At 43.9% G+C, this 18,879-nt stretch overlaps 1 protein-coding gene and 1 pseudogene across 2 annotated transcripts in view; one reads left to right on the forward strand and one right to left on the reverse strand.

The window, feature by feature from the left end:
* Window positions 1–5,353: 5,353 nt before the first annotated feature.
* LOC307034993 (olfactory receptor 11A1-like) lies at window positions 5,354–6,325 on the forward strand (the record flags this gene model as incomplete). The annotated part of the gene is made up of 1 exon (XM_079673920.1): window positions 5,354–6,325. One exon carries the CDS (start codon window positions 5,354–5,356, stop codon window positions 6,323–6,325), a length of 972 nt encoding a protein of 323 aa, XP_079530046.1.
* Window positions 6,326–18,273: 11,948 nt separating this feature from the next.
* LOC307034994 (olfactory receptor 10A6-like) overlaps window positions 18,274–18,879 on the reverse strand; it is a 3,011-nt pseudogene continuing 2,405 nt past the window's right edge. Inside the window, exon 2 of the transcript in view lies at window positions 18,274–18,530. The product of the transcript in view is annotated as an olfactory receptor 10A6-like (transcript). The remainder of the gene's footprint in view (window positions 18,531–18,879) is intronic.

The following is an 18,879-nucleotide window of genomic DNA, read 5'->3' on the forward strand; positions in this document are numbered from 1 at the left end:
TTACCCAAAAGGTTGCTTAGGCTCCCTGAATAGGTTGTGATGAGGGGGACGAGGGTGGGGCCGGACGGCCGGGCGGAGATGTCTTTGTACCTGTCTATGAAGGTGCGGCTGACCTCCGCCTTAATGCTTCTAAGGAAGCGCCTCGAATAGCCCCTAGGTCTCAGCGCACTAAAGAGGATTCTGGTAGCCTCCTCCACATCCTCCGCGAGGGTGCATATCCTGTGGAAAAGGATCAGCTGGGATTTAATCAGACCTCTGTATGTGTGCCCAGGGTGATAGCTGGTTTTATGGAGGAGTGCGTGGCGATCCGTATCTTTGAAGAAGACCCTGGTGGTGAGTGTCTTGCTAAGGTCGCCTGAGCTGCGGAAGAAGACCCCAGTGTTGAGGAACTCCACAGTGTGTGTATTTAACTGATGTTTGAGTTTTATTTTAGGGTGATGTGTGTTGAGGATGTCTGAGAAGGTGAGGAAGTCCTGTTCAGTGTGGTGCCAGAGGCCGAAGATGTCATCCAAGTACCGGAAGTACAGAAGGGGTTTGAGGGGGAGTTTAGTGAAGACCGTTTCCTCCCAATGGGCCAGGTAAATGTCTGCGTAGGCTGGAGCATATTTCCGGCCCATCGCACAGCCACACAGCTGGAGGTAGTGGTTATTGTTGAAAATGAAGTCATTTCGGGTGAGTGTGAGGTGTAGCAACTGAATGATTTGACTGTCGGGTCTGGATGGGTCTGGGTTTTTATTGAAAGAGTGCTGGATGGCGGCGAGGCCAAGTGGGGTTTCAATGTTGGTGTACAGTGAAACTCTATCTATTGAAAAGATGAGGGTATTGCTGGGTGCTGTGAGGTTTTTAATTTTGTTAACAAAATCGTAGGTGTCTCGAAGGTAACTGGGATGGAGTTTTGAAAGGGGATTAATACAATGAACTATGTATTCTGTTATGTTGTAGGATTCTGAACCGCAGTCGCTGATGATGGGGCGGCTGACCGGAACCACAGAGGGGACCGTCCACGTCTCCACAGGCTTGTGGATCTTGGGGAGCAGGTAGAAGAGGCGGGGCCTGGGCTCCTTCGGACCATCCAGATATTGCTTTTGTTTTTTGTTTATGATTTTGTTTTTGTAAAGTGTTGCTGTAATGTCCCTAACTAGTGTTTGTGTTTCCAATTGAAGTGGGTGCATCAGTAATCTGTAGTATATGTTGTTATTTAACTGCCTATGTGCTTCCAATATATAATTGTCCCTATGACTATTTGACCCCCCTTATTTGCAGGTTTGATGACTATGTGTTGGCTGTTACCTCATGTTTTAATAATTTGTTGTTGTTCCTGGCTGATGTTGGGTGTACTGTGTGGAAAGGGGCGCCAATGTGTGAGTGCTAGTAGATTTTTATTGATGAGTTGTGTTATTTCAGGTGTTGATGTTGCCGTATGTGGTTCCCAGGTGGACGGTCCGGTGAACAGAACAGGCTGCCGCCCCCGGTTCCCCAGGAAGTGGTCCATGATCTTAATCCGCCTGTGGAAGGTGTGGAGGTCCGCCCTGATCTCCGGTCGGGTGGGAAGTTTGGGTGTTAGAACAAAAGTGCTAAAAACAAAAGAGTTGCGTTTATATTTTTGTTCAGTGTAGTTTGTCTGTCTGTGTCTTCTATTAATATCTAATAATAAAATAATACATTTCAATAACGTGCTTTAACCACCAGGTGTCCCTTTCTATCAGCTGTGCACTGTTATGGTGTAAATATACCAATATACCGATTGGATCAAATATAAAAGTCAGCCGAATTAGTATTGATACTGCAAGGAGACGTATTGTGTGAAGAGAAATTGAAGACTTTTTTTAATTGCTGATATATTTATGATCCACGTCACATATTCAGTTTCTGCAGTAGTTATTCCTGTTTGTCTAGAAGTCTTCTCACCAGGGCTCTATAAATAGCGAACTATGGCAGATATGTAATATTTAATCCAGCCGAAATAAACTCACATATATCTTTTTCCATGGTTGGCCACCAAAAACGCTGGCGGAGGAAGTTGAGCGTCCCCAAATACTGGGTAGAGGGGGCCCAGAATTCTCCTCCTGCACCGTCCTCATGATGGCGTCATGAAAGAGCCCTGCCTTGTTTTTGCAAATCGTTACTACCATGGTCAGCTTCCCCTTTAGGAGCTAGTGTCCTCCATCAGGCTTCCCTGTGAAGAGTTATAAGTTCCAAGCATATGATGAAGCAGCATCACAGGAAGCCCTGATCTTTATTCCATATTTTAAGATTAAGACATTACATACTGCCTGAAGGGGCAGCAGCCGCTGATCAGTGGTAACATTAGGCTCAGGGTTGTGAAACAGGTGGTGCATTCGCATGTCCGACACTGTCCTGATGATCTCTGCAGTCCAGCTATTCTGTTGTCTCATTTGTCAAAGAGGATATTCCTGCAAATGATGTGGAGGTTTTCCAGAGATATTGTTGCACGGAAGAGTTGTCAGGCAATGTCTTTATCCCACATAGATTCAGTGGGTCCCCCATTGGACCTGAAAACTCCTACAGGGATACAAACCCCCAAAAAATCATGTCAATGGCTTTGGTCCATCTCTTTGCTTTGTCCAAAAATACTTCTTCCTCCCAAATGAATGCCATCAGAGAGGATTTTCCTAATGTAATCCAGGAGGAAAAGAAGACTTTAAGTCCTGCATATGAGTATTCGCTATCCGTGTTTGCCCCGGTTCCAACTTTATCACATTAAAAACTATACGGGTCGCCGCATTTCTTGGGCAAGAAGACAACTCAATTTGCCCATATTTTTACATCCATATTTCTCCTCTTGCTAGCTGCTGATGGTCCACACTACCAGCCGGCAAAGCTAGGGGGAGGGCAGCATGAAGGTGGACAGAACCTACAATGTCCACTGATGCTTGGGTAAACTGGACACCGCTGGACACCGCTGGACCGCCACCGCTGGACCGCCACCGCTGGACCGCCACCGCTGGACCGCCACCGCTGAACTTCAAAACATTTGCTGAAGCCAAGTCATTCTTGGGATTAAGTTGATGATTGTGAGTGGATGGAAAAAAAAAATCTAGTGAAATAAGGGCCCCCTCCATGATTATTTTGGACATCTGGAAAACCCCTTAAGTTAAAAGCCTTGGGAGTCCAACTGCGTTCCCAGCGCCTCCGAAAACAGTGATGCTAAAATGTCTTTAAAGAATTCAGTGGGGAATCCGTCTAGTAGTAGTGTTGTGTGAAAACATAATTTAGAGTTTCCTTTCACCTGCTTGGTTCTGTAAAGATTTGTCCTCTTTCCGTTTAAGTTGATTTGCTAGGTTTGTCAATATCTTTAACCTGTTAAGCCGGGCTTTTTTTTCACGAAACTGTGTCTCAGGGCTTCTTAACATTTAACAAACTATTAATGTGTCATACCCACTTAACGGGTAGAAACTCAGCTAACTGACAAACTATTTTTAGCTAAACAAAACACATCTCTAACGCCAAGCCTCTGAATTAGCACTAAGCGAAAAAATGCTAATGCACTTAGCACAGAACTCACAGTAGAAATACTTTATTACTTAACAGATCTGCACAAACAAGATATCAGCTAGCAAGCTGAGATTCCACAGATTCTAGGGGTATCATCACTGTGCACCAGAACTCGGCAGGGTAAGCAAACCCAGACATCACACTCAGGAGGCATTCTGTCTACGCATCACTCATTCACCAATGGTAATGTTTAGATGGATTTTTAGGAACTTTCCTCTCTATTCTATTGGCTCTTACGGTTCAAAATAGATGTCAATCATCGAAATCGACGAGGGGGGCCAGAGATATGGAAAATCCAACCAAATGACCCCAGAAGTGTTTTTTTTCTAAATCTCTCTAAAAAGGTCAAACTTCACTTGTTTTGCATCAATCTTGATACAGGGTACTTATTATATGTTATAGTTTGGATTCCTAACGCCCTGTTAAGCCCCACGGACCCGGTTCCGGGGCCAAAATTGCGTCATTTGCAGGAAACAACGTCTAAGGAACCTTAATATTAATAAACTATGAATATTTTATATCCATATAATGGGAAAAAACTCATTTAACTGATATTTTTAATTATTTTTTTCAAAAAAAACATACAATGCTAACAGTGTGCCTCTGAATTAACCCCGAGCGAAAAATGCTAACCTATTACTGCACCGAAAATCACTCCTAGCTCCCTTATTACTTATCCTAGCTGCACATCCAACCCATCGTTGATGATCGTAAAGACACAGAATCTAACGGTGCCCACCTCAACACTGGAAGATACAAACTTGCGACGTTATCAACAAAAACGTAAATCAAAAGAAGTGGCGCTATGTAGCTCACAACGCTAACATGCCTTACCTTCGCCTTTGTCTGGTCTAAACTGGTCTTCAATGGCATTAAAACGATAACAACGATGATGTAGTTCATCAGTAGGTTAATATCCAATGTGTCTGTGTCCCCTTTGAAATGTTCTGATAATCTATAAGCAATAAAACTGCAATTCCGTTTTAAAATAGTAGAGCAGGCCATTCCTACACTCTGTAGCTTAATTGAATGCGCAAAGATGCGTGTGTGCGGGACAATTTCCCTTCGATTAAATTGGCTCTAACAGTCAGAAAGAGATGTCACATGTCAAAATCCAGCAGGGGGAGCCAGAGATATGGAAAATCCACCCAAATGGCTCCAGAAGAGAATTTCTTTGCTAAATCTGTCTAAAAAGGTCAAATATCACTTGTTTTGCATCAATCTTGATACAGGGTACTTATTATATGTTGTACTTTGGATTCCTAAAGCTTTTAGTCTACTAACCCATCATCCAAGGTTAGTTTTCATATAAGTACAAAATATGTTTTGGACGGACACTATAATTTACAGTTTTTTACCATGTTCAATCTGAATTTTCTTTAAAATAAAAACATCTATATTTATTCTGACTCTTCTACCTCAAACTCACAAGTTTATCATTACTTTGAGAAAAAATATTATTAATTTAACCCTTTTAGAAGGGAAGATATGGTCATTTGTTCTGGGAATGTCATTTTAGAGTCTCACGCCTGAAAAACAGGCTCGGGGGTTGACAGGTTAAAATGATATTGTGTGTATGGATAGGCTGGTCTGGGTCCTGATGGTGAGGGGCTGGCCTGTTGGCTTCTGGTGTTCTGGAAGCTTTAAAGCAGCAGAAGTCTCTGCAGCTGACAGAAGGGACTGCAGCAGTCTGCAGCACAGCAGGTGAGAGACACTGCACTGTGTGATGTGCTCATGTTGCATTCATTTACAGTTCCTGACACACTCTGGGGGGGATGGTAAGTTAAGACTGTGAAGTTCAAATGTGCTCAGATATATTAACGTTTAACCTCTAAGAATGATGTCCAATTCAACTCCACTAACTGTATCCTATTTCATTCTTGGAGCTTATTTGAATGTTGGATATTTGAGGTACTTGTACTTCATGATAACTGCCATGTTGTACATTGTGATTGTTGTTGCCAACACGTCTCTGATTGTGGTTATCTGTGTGAACAGGAGCTTACATGAACCTATGTACCTTTTTCTGTGCAGCCTGTTTGTAAATGAACTGTATGGTAGTTCAGGGCTGTTTCCATTCCTTCTGGTTCAGGTCCTCTCTGACATTCACACTGTCTCTGCTCCACTCTGCTTCCTGCAGATGTTCTGCTTGTACACATATGCAAATATACAATTTTGTAATTTAGCCGTCATGTCTTATGACAGATATCTTGCTATCTGTTATCCTCTGCAATATAACACACGTATGACTTCTAACAAGGCGCTCATCTTCATTACTCTGCTTTGGTTGTACTCTTTTGTGAAGTTCTTGATAATCCTATCTTTAAACCTCCGTTTGACACTTTGTGGAAACATCATAAACAGTTTGTATTGTAATAACTACCTTATTGTGAAGTTGGCATGTTCTGACACTCAGGTGAACAACATTTATGGACTTTTTTCAATTGTTCTCTCAATCTTAGTCCCTGTTCTTCCAATCCTCTTCTCATACATGAGGATCCTCAGAGTGTGTTTCTCTGGCTCCAAACAGACCAGACAGAAAGCTCTCAGTACCTGCACACCTCACCTTGTTTCCCTCCTCAACTTCTCTTTTGGCTGCAGCTTTGAAATACTTCAGAGTAGATTTGATAAGAGCGGTGTTCCCAGTGCGCTGCGTATTATTCTGTCACTGTATTTTCTCATCATACAGCCACTAATGAACCCTGTCATGTACGGACTGCAAATGTCCAAACTACGAAACATGTGTAAACATGTGCTCTGTTATAAACTGTTGGCTGGTGTCAGAAATAACAAAAGTGTCAGTAAATGAATGTCTTGAAATGATCTGATTAAACATATATCTAAGTGGATTTTTTTTTACCGTGTTTATAGTGTTGACAACAAGGTATTATATTTCCACATTAATTCCAATATTCATGTATCCACAGACAGATTGCAGATGTATACAGTGTAGTATACACACCTAAATTATTACCTGTACACATTTCCATCTGATCAATGATAAAGACCTGCAGGACATTACACAACATCAAATCCACGTCCTGCGGCCCTGACATTATAACAGGCTTGGTATATCAAATAATAAACATGTATGGCTTCTTGAATCAAACTAACTGTTTTGATGTGTTCCAGTCAGGCTTTCGACCGCACCTCAGCACTGAGACTGCTCTTGTTAAGGTCTTATCATTAGACCTCAGTGCTGCATTTGACACTGCTGACCACTAGATATTACTAGACCGACTGGAAAACTGGGTGGGAATCTCACAGTTCTAATTGAGTCTGAATCCTTCCTTAAAAGACAGGGAAAACGTGTTTCTAAAGGAAATTAAACAACAACAAAAAAAGATATGACATGGCTGCAACCTAAGAGGCCGGCCTTCAAGCTGAAGAAGGAGGACGTGTTAATATGAACAGAATCTCAGTGTTAATACTAAAGCACAGATTCTGCCACGTCTCATTGGGATGCAAAGATTTGTACATGAGCTCAACATGGAAGAGAAGGCAGCGCTCGGATAATTTAAATGTGCAGGTGCAATACACATATTGTGTCTCCTACATATTTTGAATCTTAAAGATAAATAATTGTGATCTTCATAATAATCATAATAATCGGGACATCATCTTGGCCATAAAAGTGCAACCCTGACTGTTAGTGTTGATTGTAAAGTAGTACTAGTACCACTAGTAGTAGTAGTCGGCAGGTTACTTGATACTCAAGGTTTTAACAGTTGTAGTCTCAAAAGTTTTAAATACACTTATTATCAATGTTCCCAGCAGTGGCGGATTTAGGTATGTAGGAGATCCGGGGCTTAGCCCAGGAGTTGTTGGGGGGTGCAGGGGTAAAGTTCTATGTTTTTTACAAATTGGGGGGGGACCGAACATCCTTTAGGGGGGTCGTCACCTCCTTTAGGGGGTCCGGGGGATGTGCCCCCGGGAAGATTTTTTTTTAAATATCGAAGTTAAAAGCATCAATCTGGTGCACTTTGAGAGCAACATTAACCCTACCTTAATAAGACCTTAAAGCGGACAAAAGGCACTGGAGAACAATTATTCATTAACACCCTTTAATGAAGCAAACTAATGCCTTAACTCACTCAAATACAGTCGTTCACTTATTTCGGTGAAACGAATGTGCGTAGAGTTTTAAAGGATGCGGATAGTCTCACCTTGAGTCTGGCGCATTGCTTATCGTTTTATAGATCTAATCTCATCCACCATCTTTGAGTGTAAGAGTCACGTTTCTGAATCGGACACTCTGAGTGGATGCAGGCACAGCCAATCGGAGTCTGATTCAGAGGGTTGCCTGTCAGTTCCCTTGCCTGTCAGTTCAGTTGCTATGGTTACGTTGTTAAGTGTACTGAAACGAGAGCCGGTATAATTCCAAAACAATATAAAAATTGGAATACGTTATTTTAGTGTCTTAAAGGTAGACTGAGGTATGAAGGGTTAACGTTACATCTTAGAATAATTTTTAGTCATGTTCTGTATACATACTAACATATAAGGGTATACTTAGTGTGGTTACTCCATGTTTACTAGCTATAACAATAACGGTACATCACTCTTTTTCACTGCAGATATCACCATTAGATTCACAAACCTGAAACATCATCCATTTCTTCACTGCTGGTGATGACATTGTTGTCAGCTGCTGCTGCTGCTGCAGCTTGTGGCGCCTTTTTCAATGAAAAGAACTTTCTAATATCCATAACTTTATAGGCTATTAGCTTAAAACTCGTCAGGCACTAGCAGAGCCATATGGCGCTGGGCACTAGGAAGGATCACTTCTTATTCAGGGCAGGGAAGGTTACGCAGTACGCAGGATACTGTCCCGCAGCGGCTGCCTCTCTGGTGGACTCCGGTACTGCACATTACTCCCGAGACGTTTTAAACATTTGTTTTACATGTTTTTATTTTTTTAAGTGAAACATCCGGGGCTTTTCAGAAAACATCCGGGGCTTGAGCCCAAGTAGCCACCCCCTAGCGCCGCCACTGGTTCCCAGTTAAAATGAAAATGTGGTGAAACATTGTTAAACTGTTAACCCCTAAAAGCTTTAGGAATCCAAACTATAATATATAATAAGTACTCTGTATCAAGATTGATGCAAAACAAGTGATATTTGACCTTTTTAGAGAGATTTAGAAAAAAAACACTTCTGGGGTCATTTGGGGGAATTTTCCATATCTCTGGCCCCCATTGGTCGATTTTGATGATTGACACCTCTTTTGAACCGTTAGAGCCAATATAATCGAGAGGGACGTTCCGAAATCTATCTAAACATTACCCATTGGTGAATGAGTGATGCGCAGCCAGAAGGCCCAAAACCGGAAGCTGGCTTGTTGCTCTAATAGCATCTATGAGAAATCTCAGTTTTTGACAAATATTGAATGATGGATGATCAGCAATCATTTCAAAGTGACAGACACATTGGATTAACCTATGGATTAACCTTCAGCAGATTTGTATCGTTTTAATGCCAGTGAACACAACTTCTGATCAGAAAACAGCAACGGCAAGACTTATTTTTCGCTTTTGCTCCGTAAAGCTACATTGTGTGGTAATACATTTATAATAATAATACATTATATTTTTATAGCGCGTTTCTCGGACTCAAAGACGCTTTACAGTGTGAGGGAGGGTAGACAAGCAAGGACAGGCAAAAAACACCAAAAACAACAAGTCAAAACAAAAAATAAAATAAACAGAAAAGGCTGTCAAGAGGAAGTTGATTGAGAGGGGGGGTGGGCTGATGGATATATAGAGTTGAAGAGATGGGTTTTGAGGTGGGACTGGAACAGGTTGAGGGACTCAGAGTCACGGATGTCTTGGGGGAGGGAGTTCCAGAGCTTCGGGACTGCCACAGAGAAGGCTCTGTCCCCAAAGCTCCGGAGTTTGGCCCTGGGGGTGGAAAGCAAACCGGCTGAGGTGGATCTGAGGGTCCGGGGAGGTTGGTAGAGCATGATGAGGTCAGTGAGGTAGGGGGGGGGGGGGCAGATGTGGAGGAGTTCAGTTGTATTGCTGTTGAGTTTGAGGAAGTTGTGTTGCATCCAGGATTTTATTGCAGTCAGACAGGAGTCGATGTGGGTGAGGGAGGGGTTGTGGGGGGATTTGGTGCTGAGGTAAATCTTTGTGTCGTCAGCTTAACAGTGAAAGTCAAGGTTATAATGGCGGAGAATCTGACCAAGGGGGAGGATGTAGATGATGAAGAGGAGGGGGCCGAGTACTGAACCTTGGGGAACACCTTGGGTGACTGAAGCTGTGGCAGAGGAGTGATCGAAGGCTGCACTCAGGTTGAAGACGATGAGGATGTTGAGGGAACCGGTGTCAGCAGAGGTGAGGAGGTCATTGAGGACTTTGATGAGGGCCGTTTCTGTGCTGTGGTGGGGACGAAAACCAGACTGAAGGGATTCAAAAAGCTGGTTGGTCTGGAGATGGCGGTGGAGTTGTTTGGAGATGATGCATTCTATTGTTTTTGAGAGAAAGGGGAGGTTGGAGATGGGGCGGTAATTACTGAGGGAGGAGGGATCCAGACCGGGTTTCTTGAGGATGGGAGTGACAGCAGCAGTTTTGAAGGCAGAGGGCACGGTTCCTTGGGCAACACGTTCTCACTCCCAACCCGTCACATATTGACGGACGGTCAGGGCCCCTTCCCGTCAGTCTATTACGGACAGGTTACCCTTGAGAGTCAGTTTTCAACGGGCAAGGCGTCCCATTGACTTGCATAGAGCTCCCTGAACGTTGGTAATAGAGGAGTTGGGATCGCGGTGAAATGCTCTCCGCAGATCCATTCTCACAGCGTTTATCAAACTTTTTCTTACTCAATATCAAGCCACACTTATTCTTTTGACTTCTTTATTTCAATTGAATAATCTAGGACTTTTGTTTCCGTTAGTTATGGGGAGAGTAGGGACTCAAAAAACTGAAATCTGTATTGTTTCTGCGTTTTTTGCTTCTAATTTTGAATTCTTTTCTAAACCACACACTTGTGTTTATTTATTTGTTTTGTTAAGAAACACAAGTTGGAGTCCATCAGGACCGAGCGTCGGAGCAGCTCATAGTAGTTGCTTTAGAGAATTTTACACCCGGAAGTAAGTATTCTCTCCGCTTCCTTACACCAACCCCGGCTGAAGTCGAATAGTCCATTTAGCTTAGGAACCTTCCTAACGGAGTGAAATGACCCGGAAGTCCCTTAGTGGCAGCCATGATGAGTGCCGTTCAAATTCTCTAGATCAGAGGTGCCCAGTACGTCGGTCGACCGCGGGGGCAATGCTGGTAGATCGCGAGTCATTCATAAAAATAAAAATCCAGCTCCGTTAAAATAGACAAAACAGGTTTTGATCCCTCCTCCCTTGGCCTCCCTGCCACTTAATTCAGGAGTTTACTTGATTGACAGAAAAAGCGACCTATCGCTTTCCAGTCTGTTAACCCAGAATGCAAAGCGATACAAAATCAGTCAAGTGCCGGGAAAACTCAAATTAAGTTAAAGAGACAAACAACAAAATGAGTGCGGGACCGAGCAAAAAGCTAAAGACATACCACTTCCACCCAGAATGGGAGGGAGAATATTTATTTATTTATATACAAAGGTTATTTGCCTTATTTGTAAAGCAAGCGTCGCTCTGCCAAAGAAACGTGGAGAGGCATTGTCGGAGTGTTCACAAGGCATATGACAGCGACTTCCCTCCGAGTAGCGAGTTGAGAAAGAGAAAGGTCATGTATTATTGCTACACAAACATTATCTCGTAATCTTAGTGTCGCCAACTCGTTTCTAACATGCAAAAAGACAAACAAAAGCGTCTATGGTCGGTGTATTTTTGATCTTTCCAATGCAGACGAGGGCTGAAGTTGAATAGTCCATTTATCTTAGGAACCTTCCTAACGGAGTGAAATGACCCGGAAGTCCCTCAGTGGCAGCCATGATAAGAGCCGTTCGAATTCTCTACATGATAGGAAAGGAGGTTTCAAACTTCCTTTATAACCTCCTTTAGCTTAGGAACCACTGGACCTCCCTCACCGGATGGAGAGGAGAAAATGCTGCCCCACAATGCATTGCAGCCGCAGCATTTGCCGTCACACAACAGTCGGCCGTTCACGGAAACAAACGATTATGACGGAGAAATGATATCATGAAAGTTACGGTGCTTATTAAGCATTTTAAAACATATGTGGTAAGTTGCCAAAGTGCTTTGTGTTGAACGTTCATCAGTATTATAATCAAAAAGAGAAATATGAACGTTAGTTTTTACTGAAATGATCAACATTTCACTGAGCTGTGTGGGGTTTGCTCAACTTTTAAAAGATGTTTGAATGGTACACAGTGATAGGTGTTAAGGACTAACGTTTATAATAAATACATTTGTATTTATTTTAAGATATTTTCATACAATCATACGTATTGTGATCATTTGTATTAATGTGGACCGGAGGGAGAGGGTGACGAGCAGAAGTTTCACTTTCCTTTTTTATTTCAATTCCAACTTTGGTCATGAAGAATATGTTTCTCTGTTGTTCATAAAGCAACAGCATCTCTAAAGTACCGCAGTCTCTTCTCCTAAGTCCTTTTGAATTCTCCTCTCGACTATCCCTTAACCCCGTGACGTTTCACTCAGAGGTCAAGGGATAGACGATAGGGTTGGACGTTAGGAGCTGATTTTTGGATTATCCGACCGCAACCCAGATGATAGTCCTCTGTGATTGGAGAGTGTGCTCCGAGGGTTACGCCGAGCGTCGAACAGCATTTTGAAATGGGATGGAACCACGGCAGACTGTCCAAAACTGGATTTGAACGGGTCCACCCCGTCCCCCCCTCCCCCACCCCGTCCCCAGAACTACACATGCTGGCTATTGTGTTTCGCAACATGCTCTCTATCTATGGCACGTCTCTACTGGGAGTTGTAGTTTTAAAAGACATTTTGGTATTTCCCATAATAAGAAGTTGCCAGTATTAAACTGTGAACATCCCTGGAGGTTTAGGGGATAGGAAACACTCACATTTAAAACATATCATTAATAAATGGGTGAAAATTGCTTGTGCCCATAATGGGCAGCATTAATATATACCCACATGCCAGCTAAGGTCAGAAGAGCTTTATTTAACAGCTGCTCTTATGTCTGTGACCCCTCCTGTTGTTCATTGATAAGCCTGGAACATGTACTTGTCAAGGTTCAGAGGCACATTTTGGCAGTAGCCATCGATCATCTTAAGATAAGATATACTTTATTGATCCCAAGTTGGAAACACTTGCGTTACATCAGCATGTGTAACAGTTGTAAATATGCAGTGGTGTTTATTTGTAAATCATTTAGTATAATCACACAAATTCTGTGTTTCATATTTAATAATTCTGTGTTCTTTATTTATTGATTGTTCAAGTCCTGACAAGCTCGGAGATGAAAAACTTGGGTCGCAGGTTCCTCAACAGTGCATCACAAGACATCTATCAATATGTGTGTATAGTGAGCACTTCTCCTTTGCCGAGATAATCCATCCCACCTCACAGGTGTGGCATATCAAGATGCTGATTAGACAGCATGATTATTGCACAGGTGTGCCTTAGGATGGCTACAATAAAAGGCCACTCTGAAACATGCAGTTTTGCTTTATTGGGGGGGTCTGGGGGGGTCCGAAAACCAGTCAGTGTCTGGTGTGAGGGTTAGGTTGTGGAAGAGCGTAGGGCTCTACGTAGTGCACTGGCTCTCGGTGAATAGGCTTTTAAAAAAACATTAAAAACCTCCATGAACATAGCCCTATTAAGAACTTTCAAAACCCCTTTTAAAAGCATTCTAAAAGCTCCGAGAGGACAAGACCGTTTCAAAAGAGTGGTTAAAGAGTGCAGGACGGGGCTGGACCACAGAACGGCGGCAGAGTATGTTAAAAAGCAGATCTCCCCAACCCAGGATCTCTGGAGGGGGGGGCGGGGGGTGTGTGCGTGTGCGTGTGCGTGTGCGTGTGCGTGTGCGTGTGCGTGTGTGTGTGTGTGTGTGTGTGTGTGTGTGTGTGTGTGTGTGTGTGTGTGTGTGTGTGGAGCTCGTCACAATGGAATCAGTAAAATACCTTGAATGAGAAGGGGATCTAAAATGGATCAAGGTCAGGTAAGTTTAAAAGATTCCAAAGCACAGGTGTTTAGTTTGCTCTGTTTATTTTAATAAAAAGGTGGCAGGTCGGTGAAGAGTTTCTCTCTGCGGGTGGTTTTCTGGCCTCCAGGTAATAAAATAAACAAAAAATAAATAAATGAAAGGATCGCTCCTCATGTGGCTTTGATTATAATCATAAGGTAAAAATATGCACATACATACATTTAAGGAATAAAACATGTAAGAAGTAATAAAAACATAAATATGAACACCATTAAGATAAATAAGATAGTGCTAAAAACATGCGTTAAAAATGGAGCACACCAATAAAAAAAGTTCAGCTGAGGAGGATCTAAAAATCTCTATGAATAATTAATAAATATAAATACTTTAATAAAAGACGTGGAGAGTGGATTCAAACAGGCAGACACACCCGCAGAGAAGGAGATTAAAATCACCGATCTGCAGGGGAGAGAGACTGGAGGGAGAGGAGATCACACAGGTTGTTGAGGTTATTAAAACATGTTTGAGTGGTGGGAGGCGGACCCCTCAGTTGTACTTTTCGTTTAATCCGCCCGGGTCAATGGTGCGCAGGCGATGGATCCACCTCCGCTCCGCCGCTCGCCTCTGACCCGTGCTCCAGCCGCTGCTGCTCTCCAGGCCCATAGACTGCACGTTCTGGAGGCCATGGAGTTTAAAAAGGTTTTATAAAACGCTCGTGCCGTCCCCGTCTCTGATTCTGTATCGGTGTTGTTTTATTCTTAGGCTGATCTCATTGCGCGTTTCCCCCACAGAGTCTCTGGCAGGCCTTGCATCTAATTGCATAAATAGCGTTTTTTGTGTCAGGTGTCAAGACCTGCCGAACATTACTCCCCTCTCGAGAGAAGGGATTGAGAATGTGGGGGAGGCGAATGAAACCAACCTCAGAGATTCGAGGCGCCTCCCTAGTTTTGGCGCTTTGGTTGAGATTTGTGTGGACCAGAAGGTCCTGGAGATTCTTGTTCCTCCGGTAGGCGGAGATCAGCCGGCACGGCCGCAGCGCATCTCAGTCCCCCCTAGCCCCCTCAAAATTGGCCCTAAGTTTACCCAAAAGGTTGCTTAGGCTCCCTGAATAGGTTGTGATGAGGGGGACGAGGGTGGGGCCGGACGGCCGGGCGGAGATGTCTTTGTACCTGTCTATGAAGGTGCGGCTGACCTCCGCCTTAATGCTTCTAAGGAAGCGCCTCGAATAGCCCCTAGGTCTCAGCGCACTAAAGAGGATTCTGGTAGCCTCCTCCACATCCTCCGCGAGGGTGCATATCCTGTGGAAAAGGATCAGCTGGGATTTAATCAGACCTCTGTATGTGTGCCCAGGGTGATAGCTGGTTTTATGGAGGAGTGCGTGGCGATCCGTATCTTTGAAGAAGACCCTGGTGGTGAGTGTCTTGCTAAGGTCGCCTGAGCTGCGGAAGAAGACCCCAGTGTCGAGGAACTCTACGGTGTGTGTAATTAACTGATGTTTGAGTTTTATTTTAGGGTGATGTGTGTTGAGGATCTCTGAGAAGGTGAGGAAGTCCTGTTCAGTGTGGTGCCAGAGGCCGCAGATGTCATCCAAGTACCGGAAGTACAGAAGGGGTTTGAGGGGGAGTTTAGTGAAGGCCGTTTCCTCCCAATGGGCCAGGTAAATGTCTGCGTAGGCTGGAGCATATTTCCGGCCCATCGCACAGCCACACAGCTGGAGGTAGTGGTTATTGTTGAAAATGAAGTCATTTCGGGTGAGTGTGAGGTGGAGCAACTGAATGATTTGACTGTCGGGTCTGGATGGGTCTGGGTTTTTATTGAAAGAGTGCTGGATGGCGGCGAGGCCAAGTGGGGTTTCAATGTTGGTGTACAGTGAAACTATATCTATTGAAAAGATGAGGGTATTGCTGGGTGCTGTGAGGTTTTTAATTTTGTTAACAAAATCGTAGGTGTCTCGAAGGTAACTGGGATGGAGTTTTGAAAGGGGATTAATAAAATGATCTATGTATTCTGTTATGTTGTAGGATTCTGAACCGCAGTCGCTGATGATGGGGCGGCCGGAACCACAGAGGGGACCGTCCACGTCTCCACAGGCTTGTGGATCTTGGGGAGCAGGTAGAAGAGGCGGGGCCTGGGCTCCTTCGGACCATCCAGATATTGCTTTTGTTTTTTGTTTATGATTTTGTTTTTGTAAAGTGTTGCTGTAATGTCCCTAACTAGTGTTTGTGTTTCCAATTGAAGTGGGTGCATCAGTAATCTGTAGTATGTGTTGTTATTTAACTGCCTATGTGCTTCCAATATATAATTGTCCCTATGACTATTTGACCCCCCTTATTTGCAGGTTTGATGACTATGTGTTGGCTGTTACCTCATGTTTTAATAATTTGTTGTTGTTCCTGGCTGATGTTGGGTGTACTGTGTGGAAAGGGGCGCCAATGTGTGAGTGCTAGTAGATTTTTATTGATGAGTTGTGTTATTTCAGGTGTTGATGTTGCCGTATGTGGTTCCCAGGTGGACGGTCCGGTGAACAGAACAGGCTGCCGCCCCCGGTTCCCCAGGAAGTGGTCCATGATCTTAATCCGCCTGTGGAAGGTGTGGAGGTCCGCCCTGATCTCCGGACAATACAGGTGTCTGTATTATGGGGGTATCTGCTGTCTGTGGGAAGGGTGGCATGGGGGGAGGGGAGGAAGGAAAGACAGAGGGGCAGATCAAGGACCCAGTCCCATCGGCCCCCAGATGGTCGAGTACGGTCCGAGGGAGTGGATGGACCTCAACCTGCACTCGGTTCCTAAGAGTGCGCTGAGGCAGGGGCTGAGGAAGTAGGAGGAGAGGTAGGGAAGGAAAGGAAAGGAGGTGAGGAGTCAGTTTAGAAGGGGGGTTAGTGGGGGGTTTGTATTTGGGCCAGATGGGGAGGAAGGAAATGGGGGGAGGAGGAAAAGGGAGGTGAGGGTCAGAGGGAGATGAGGCAGGAAGGAGAGTGAGGTTTGGTTTGGGGCTTAGGGAGAGGTTAGGATTAGGCGAGGGAAGGGAGACCTTAGGGTTAGGGTAATGTTGTGAATCGAGTGGCCTGTGTTCGTTGTCCATAACATACGCCTGCCCATACCATAACCCCACCACCACCATGGGCCACTCGATTCACAACATTACCCTAACCCTAACCCTAATCCTAACCCTCACACTGGATACTGACTGGTTTTCGGACCCCCCCAGACCCCCCCCAATAAAGCAAAACTGCACGTTTCAGAGTGGCCTTTTATTGTGGCCAGCTTAAGGCACACCTGTGCAATAATCATGCTGTCTAATCAGCATCTTGATATGCCACACCTGTGAGGTGGGATGGATTATCTCGGCAAAGGAGAAGTGCTCACTATCACAGATTTTTTCAGATTTGTGAACAATATTTGAGAGAAATGGTTATTTTGTGTATTTAGAAAATGTTTTAGATCTTTGAGTTCATCTCATGAAAAATGGGAGCAAAAACAAAAGTGTTGCGTTTATATTTTTGTTCAGTGTAGTTTGTCTGTCTGTGTCTTCTATTAATATCTAATAATAAAATAATAAATGTCAATAACGTGCTTTAACCACCAGGTGTCCCTTTCTATCAGCTGTGCACCGTTATGGTGTAAATATACCAATATACCGATTGGATCAAATATAAAAGTCAGCCGAATTAGTATTGATACTGCGAGGAGACGTATTGTGTGAAGAGAAATTGAAGACTTTTTTTAATTGCTGATATATTTATGATCCACGTCACATATTCAGTTTCTGCAGTAGTTATTCCTGTTTGTCTAGAAGTCTTCTCACCAGGGCTCTATAAATAGCGAACTATGGCAGATATGTAATATTTAATCCAGCCGAAATAAACTCACATATATCTTTTTCCATGGTTGGCCACCAAAAACGCTGGCGGAGGAAGTTGAGCGTCCCCAAATACTGGGTAGAGGGGGCCCAGAATTCTCCTCCTGCACCGTCCTCATGATGGCGTCATGAAAGAGCCCTGCCTTGTTTTTGCAAATCGTTACTACCATGGTCAGCTTCCCCTTTAGGAGCTAGTGTCCTCCATCAGGCTTCCCTGTGAAGAGTTATAAGTTCCAAGCATATGATGAAGCAGCATCACAGGAAGCCCTGATCTTTATTCCATATTTTAAGATTAAGACATTACATACTGCCTGAAGGGGCAGCAGCCGCTGATCAGTGGTAACATTAGGCTCAGGGTTGTGAAACAGGTGGTGCATTCGCATGTCCGACACTGTCCTGATGATCTCTGCAGTCCAGCTATTCTGTTGTCTCATTTGTCAAAGAGGATATTCCTGCAAATGATGTGGAGGTTTTCCAGATATATTGTTGCACGGAAGAGTTGTCAGGCAATGTCTTTATCCCACATAGATTCAGTGGGTCCCCCATTGGACCTGAAAACTCCTACAGGGATACAAACCCCCCAAAATGCATGTCAATGGCTTTGGTCCATCTCTTTGCTTTGTCCAAAAATACTTCTTCCTCCCAAATGAATGCCATCAGAGAGGATTTTCCTAATGTAATCCAGGAGGAAAAGAAGACTTTAAGTCCTGCATATGAGTATTCGCTATCCGTGTTTGCCCCGGTTCCAACTTTATCACATTAAAAACTATACGGGTCGCCGCATTTCTTGGGCAAGAAGACAACTCAATTTGCCCATATTTTTACATCCATATTTCTCCTCTTGCTAGCTGCTGATGGTCCACACTACCAGCCGGCAAAGCTAGGGGGAGGGCAGCATGAAGGTGGACAGAACCTACAATGTCCACTGATGCTTGGGTAAACTGGACACCGCTGGACACCGCTGGACCGCCACCGCTGGACCGCCACCGCTGGACCGCCACCGCTGGACCGCCACCGCTGAACCGCCACCGCTGAACCGCCACCACTGAACCGCCACTGCTGAACTTCAAAACATTTGCTGAAGCCAAGTCATTCTTGGGATTAAGTTGATGATTGTGAGTGTATGGAAGAAAAAAAAATCTAGTGAAATAAGGGCCCCCTCCATGATTATTTTGGACATCTGGAAAACCCCTTAAGTTAAAAGCCTTGGGAGTCCAACTGCGTTCCCAGCGCCTCCAAAAACAGTGATGCTAAAATGTCTTTAAAGAATTTAGTGGGGAATCCGTCTAGTAGTAGTGTTGTGTGAAAACATAATTTAGAGTTTCCTTTCACCTGCTTGGTTCTGTAAAGATTTGTCCTCTTTCCGTTTAAGTTGATTTGCTAGGTTTGTCAATATCTTTAACCTGTTAAGCCGGGCTTTTTTTCAC

The sequence above is a fragment of the Notothenia rossii genome (genome assembly GCF_949606895.1).
Source record: "Notothenia rossii genome assembly, chromosome: 4".
Lineage (NCBI taxonomy): Eukaryota > Metazoa > Chordata > Actinopteri > Perciformes > Nototheniidae > Notothenia > Notothenia rossii.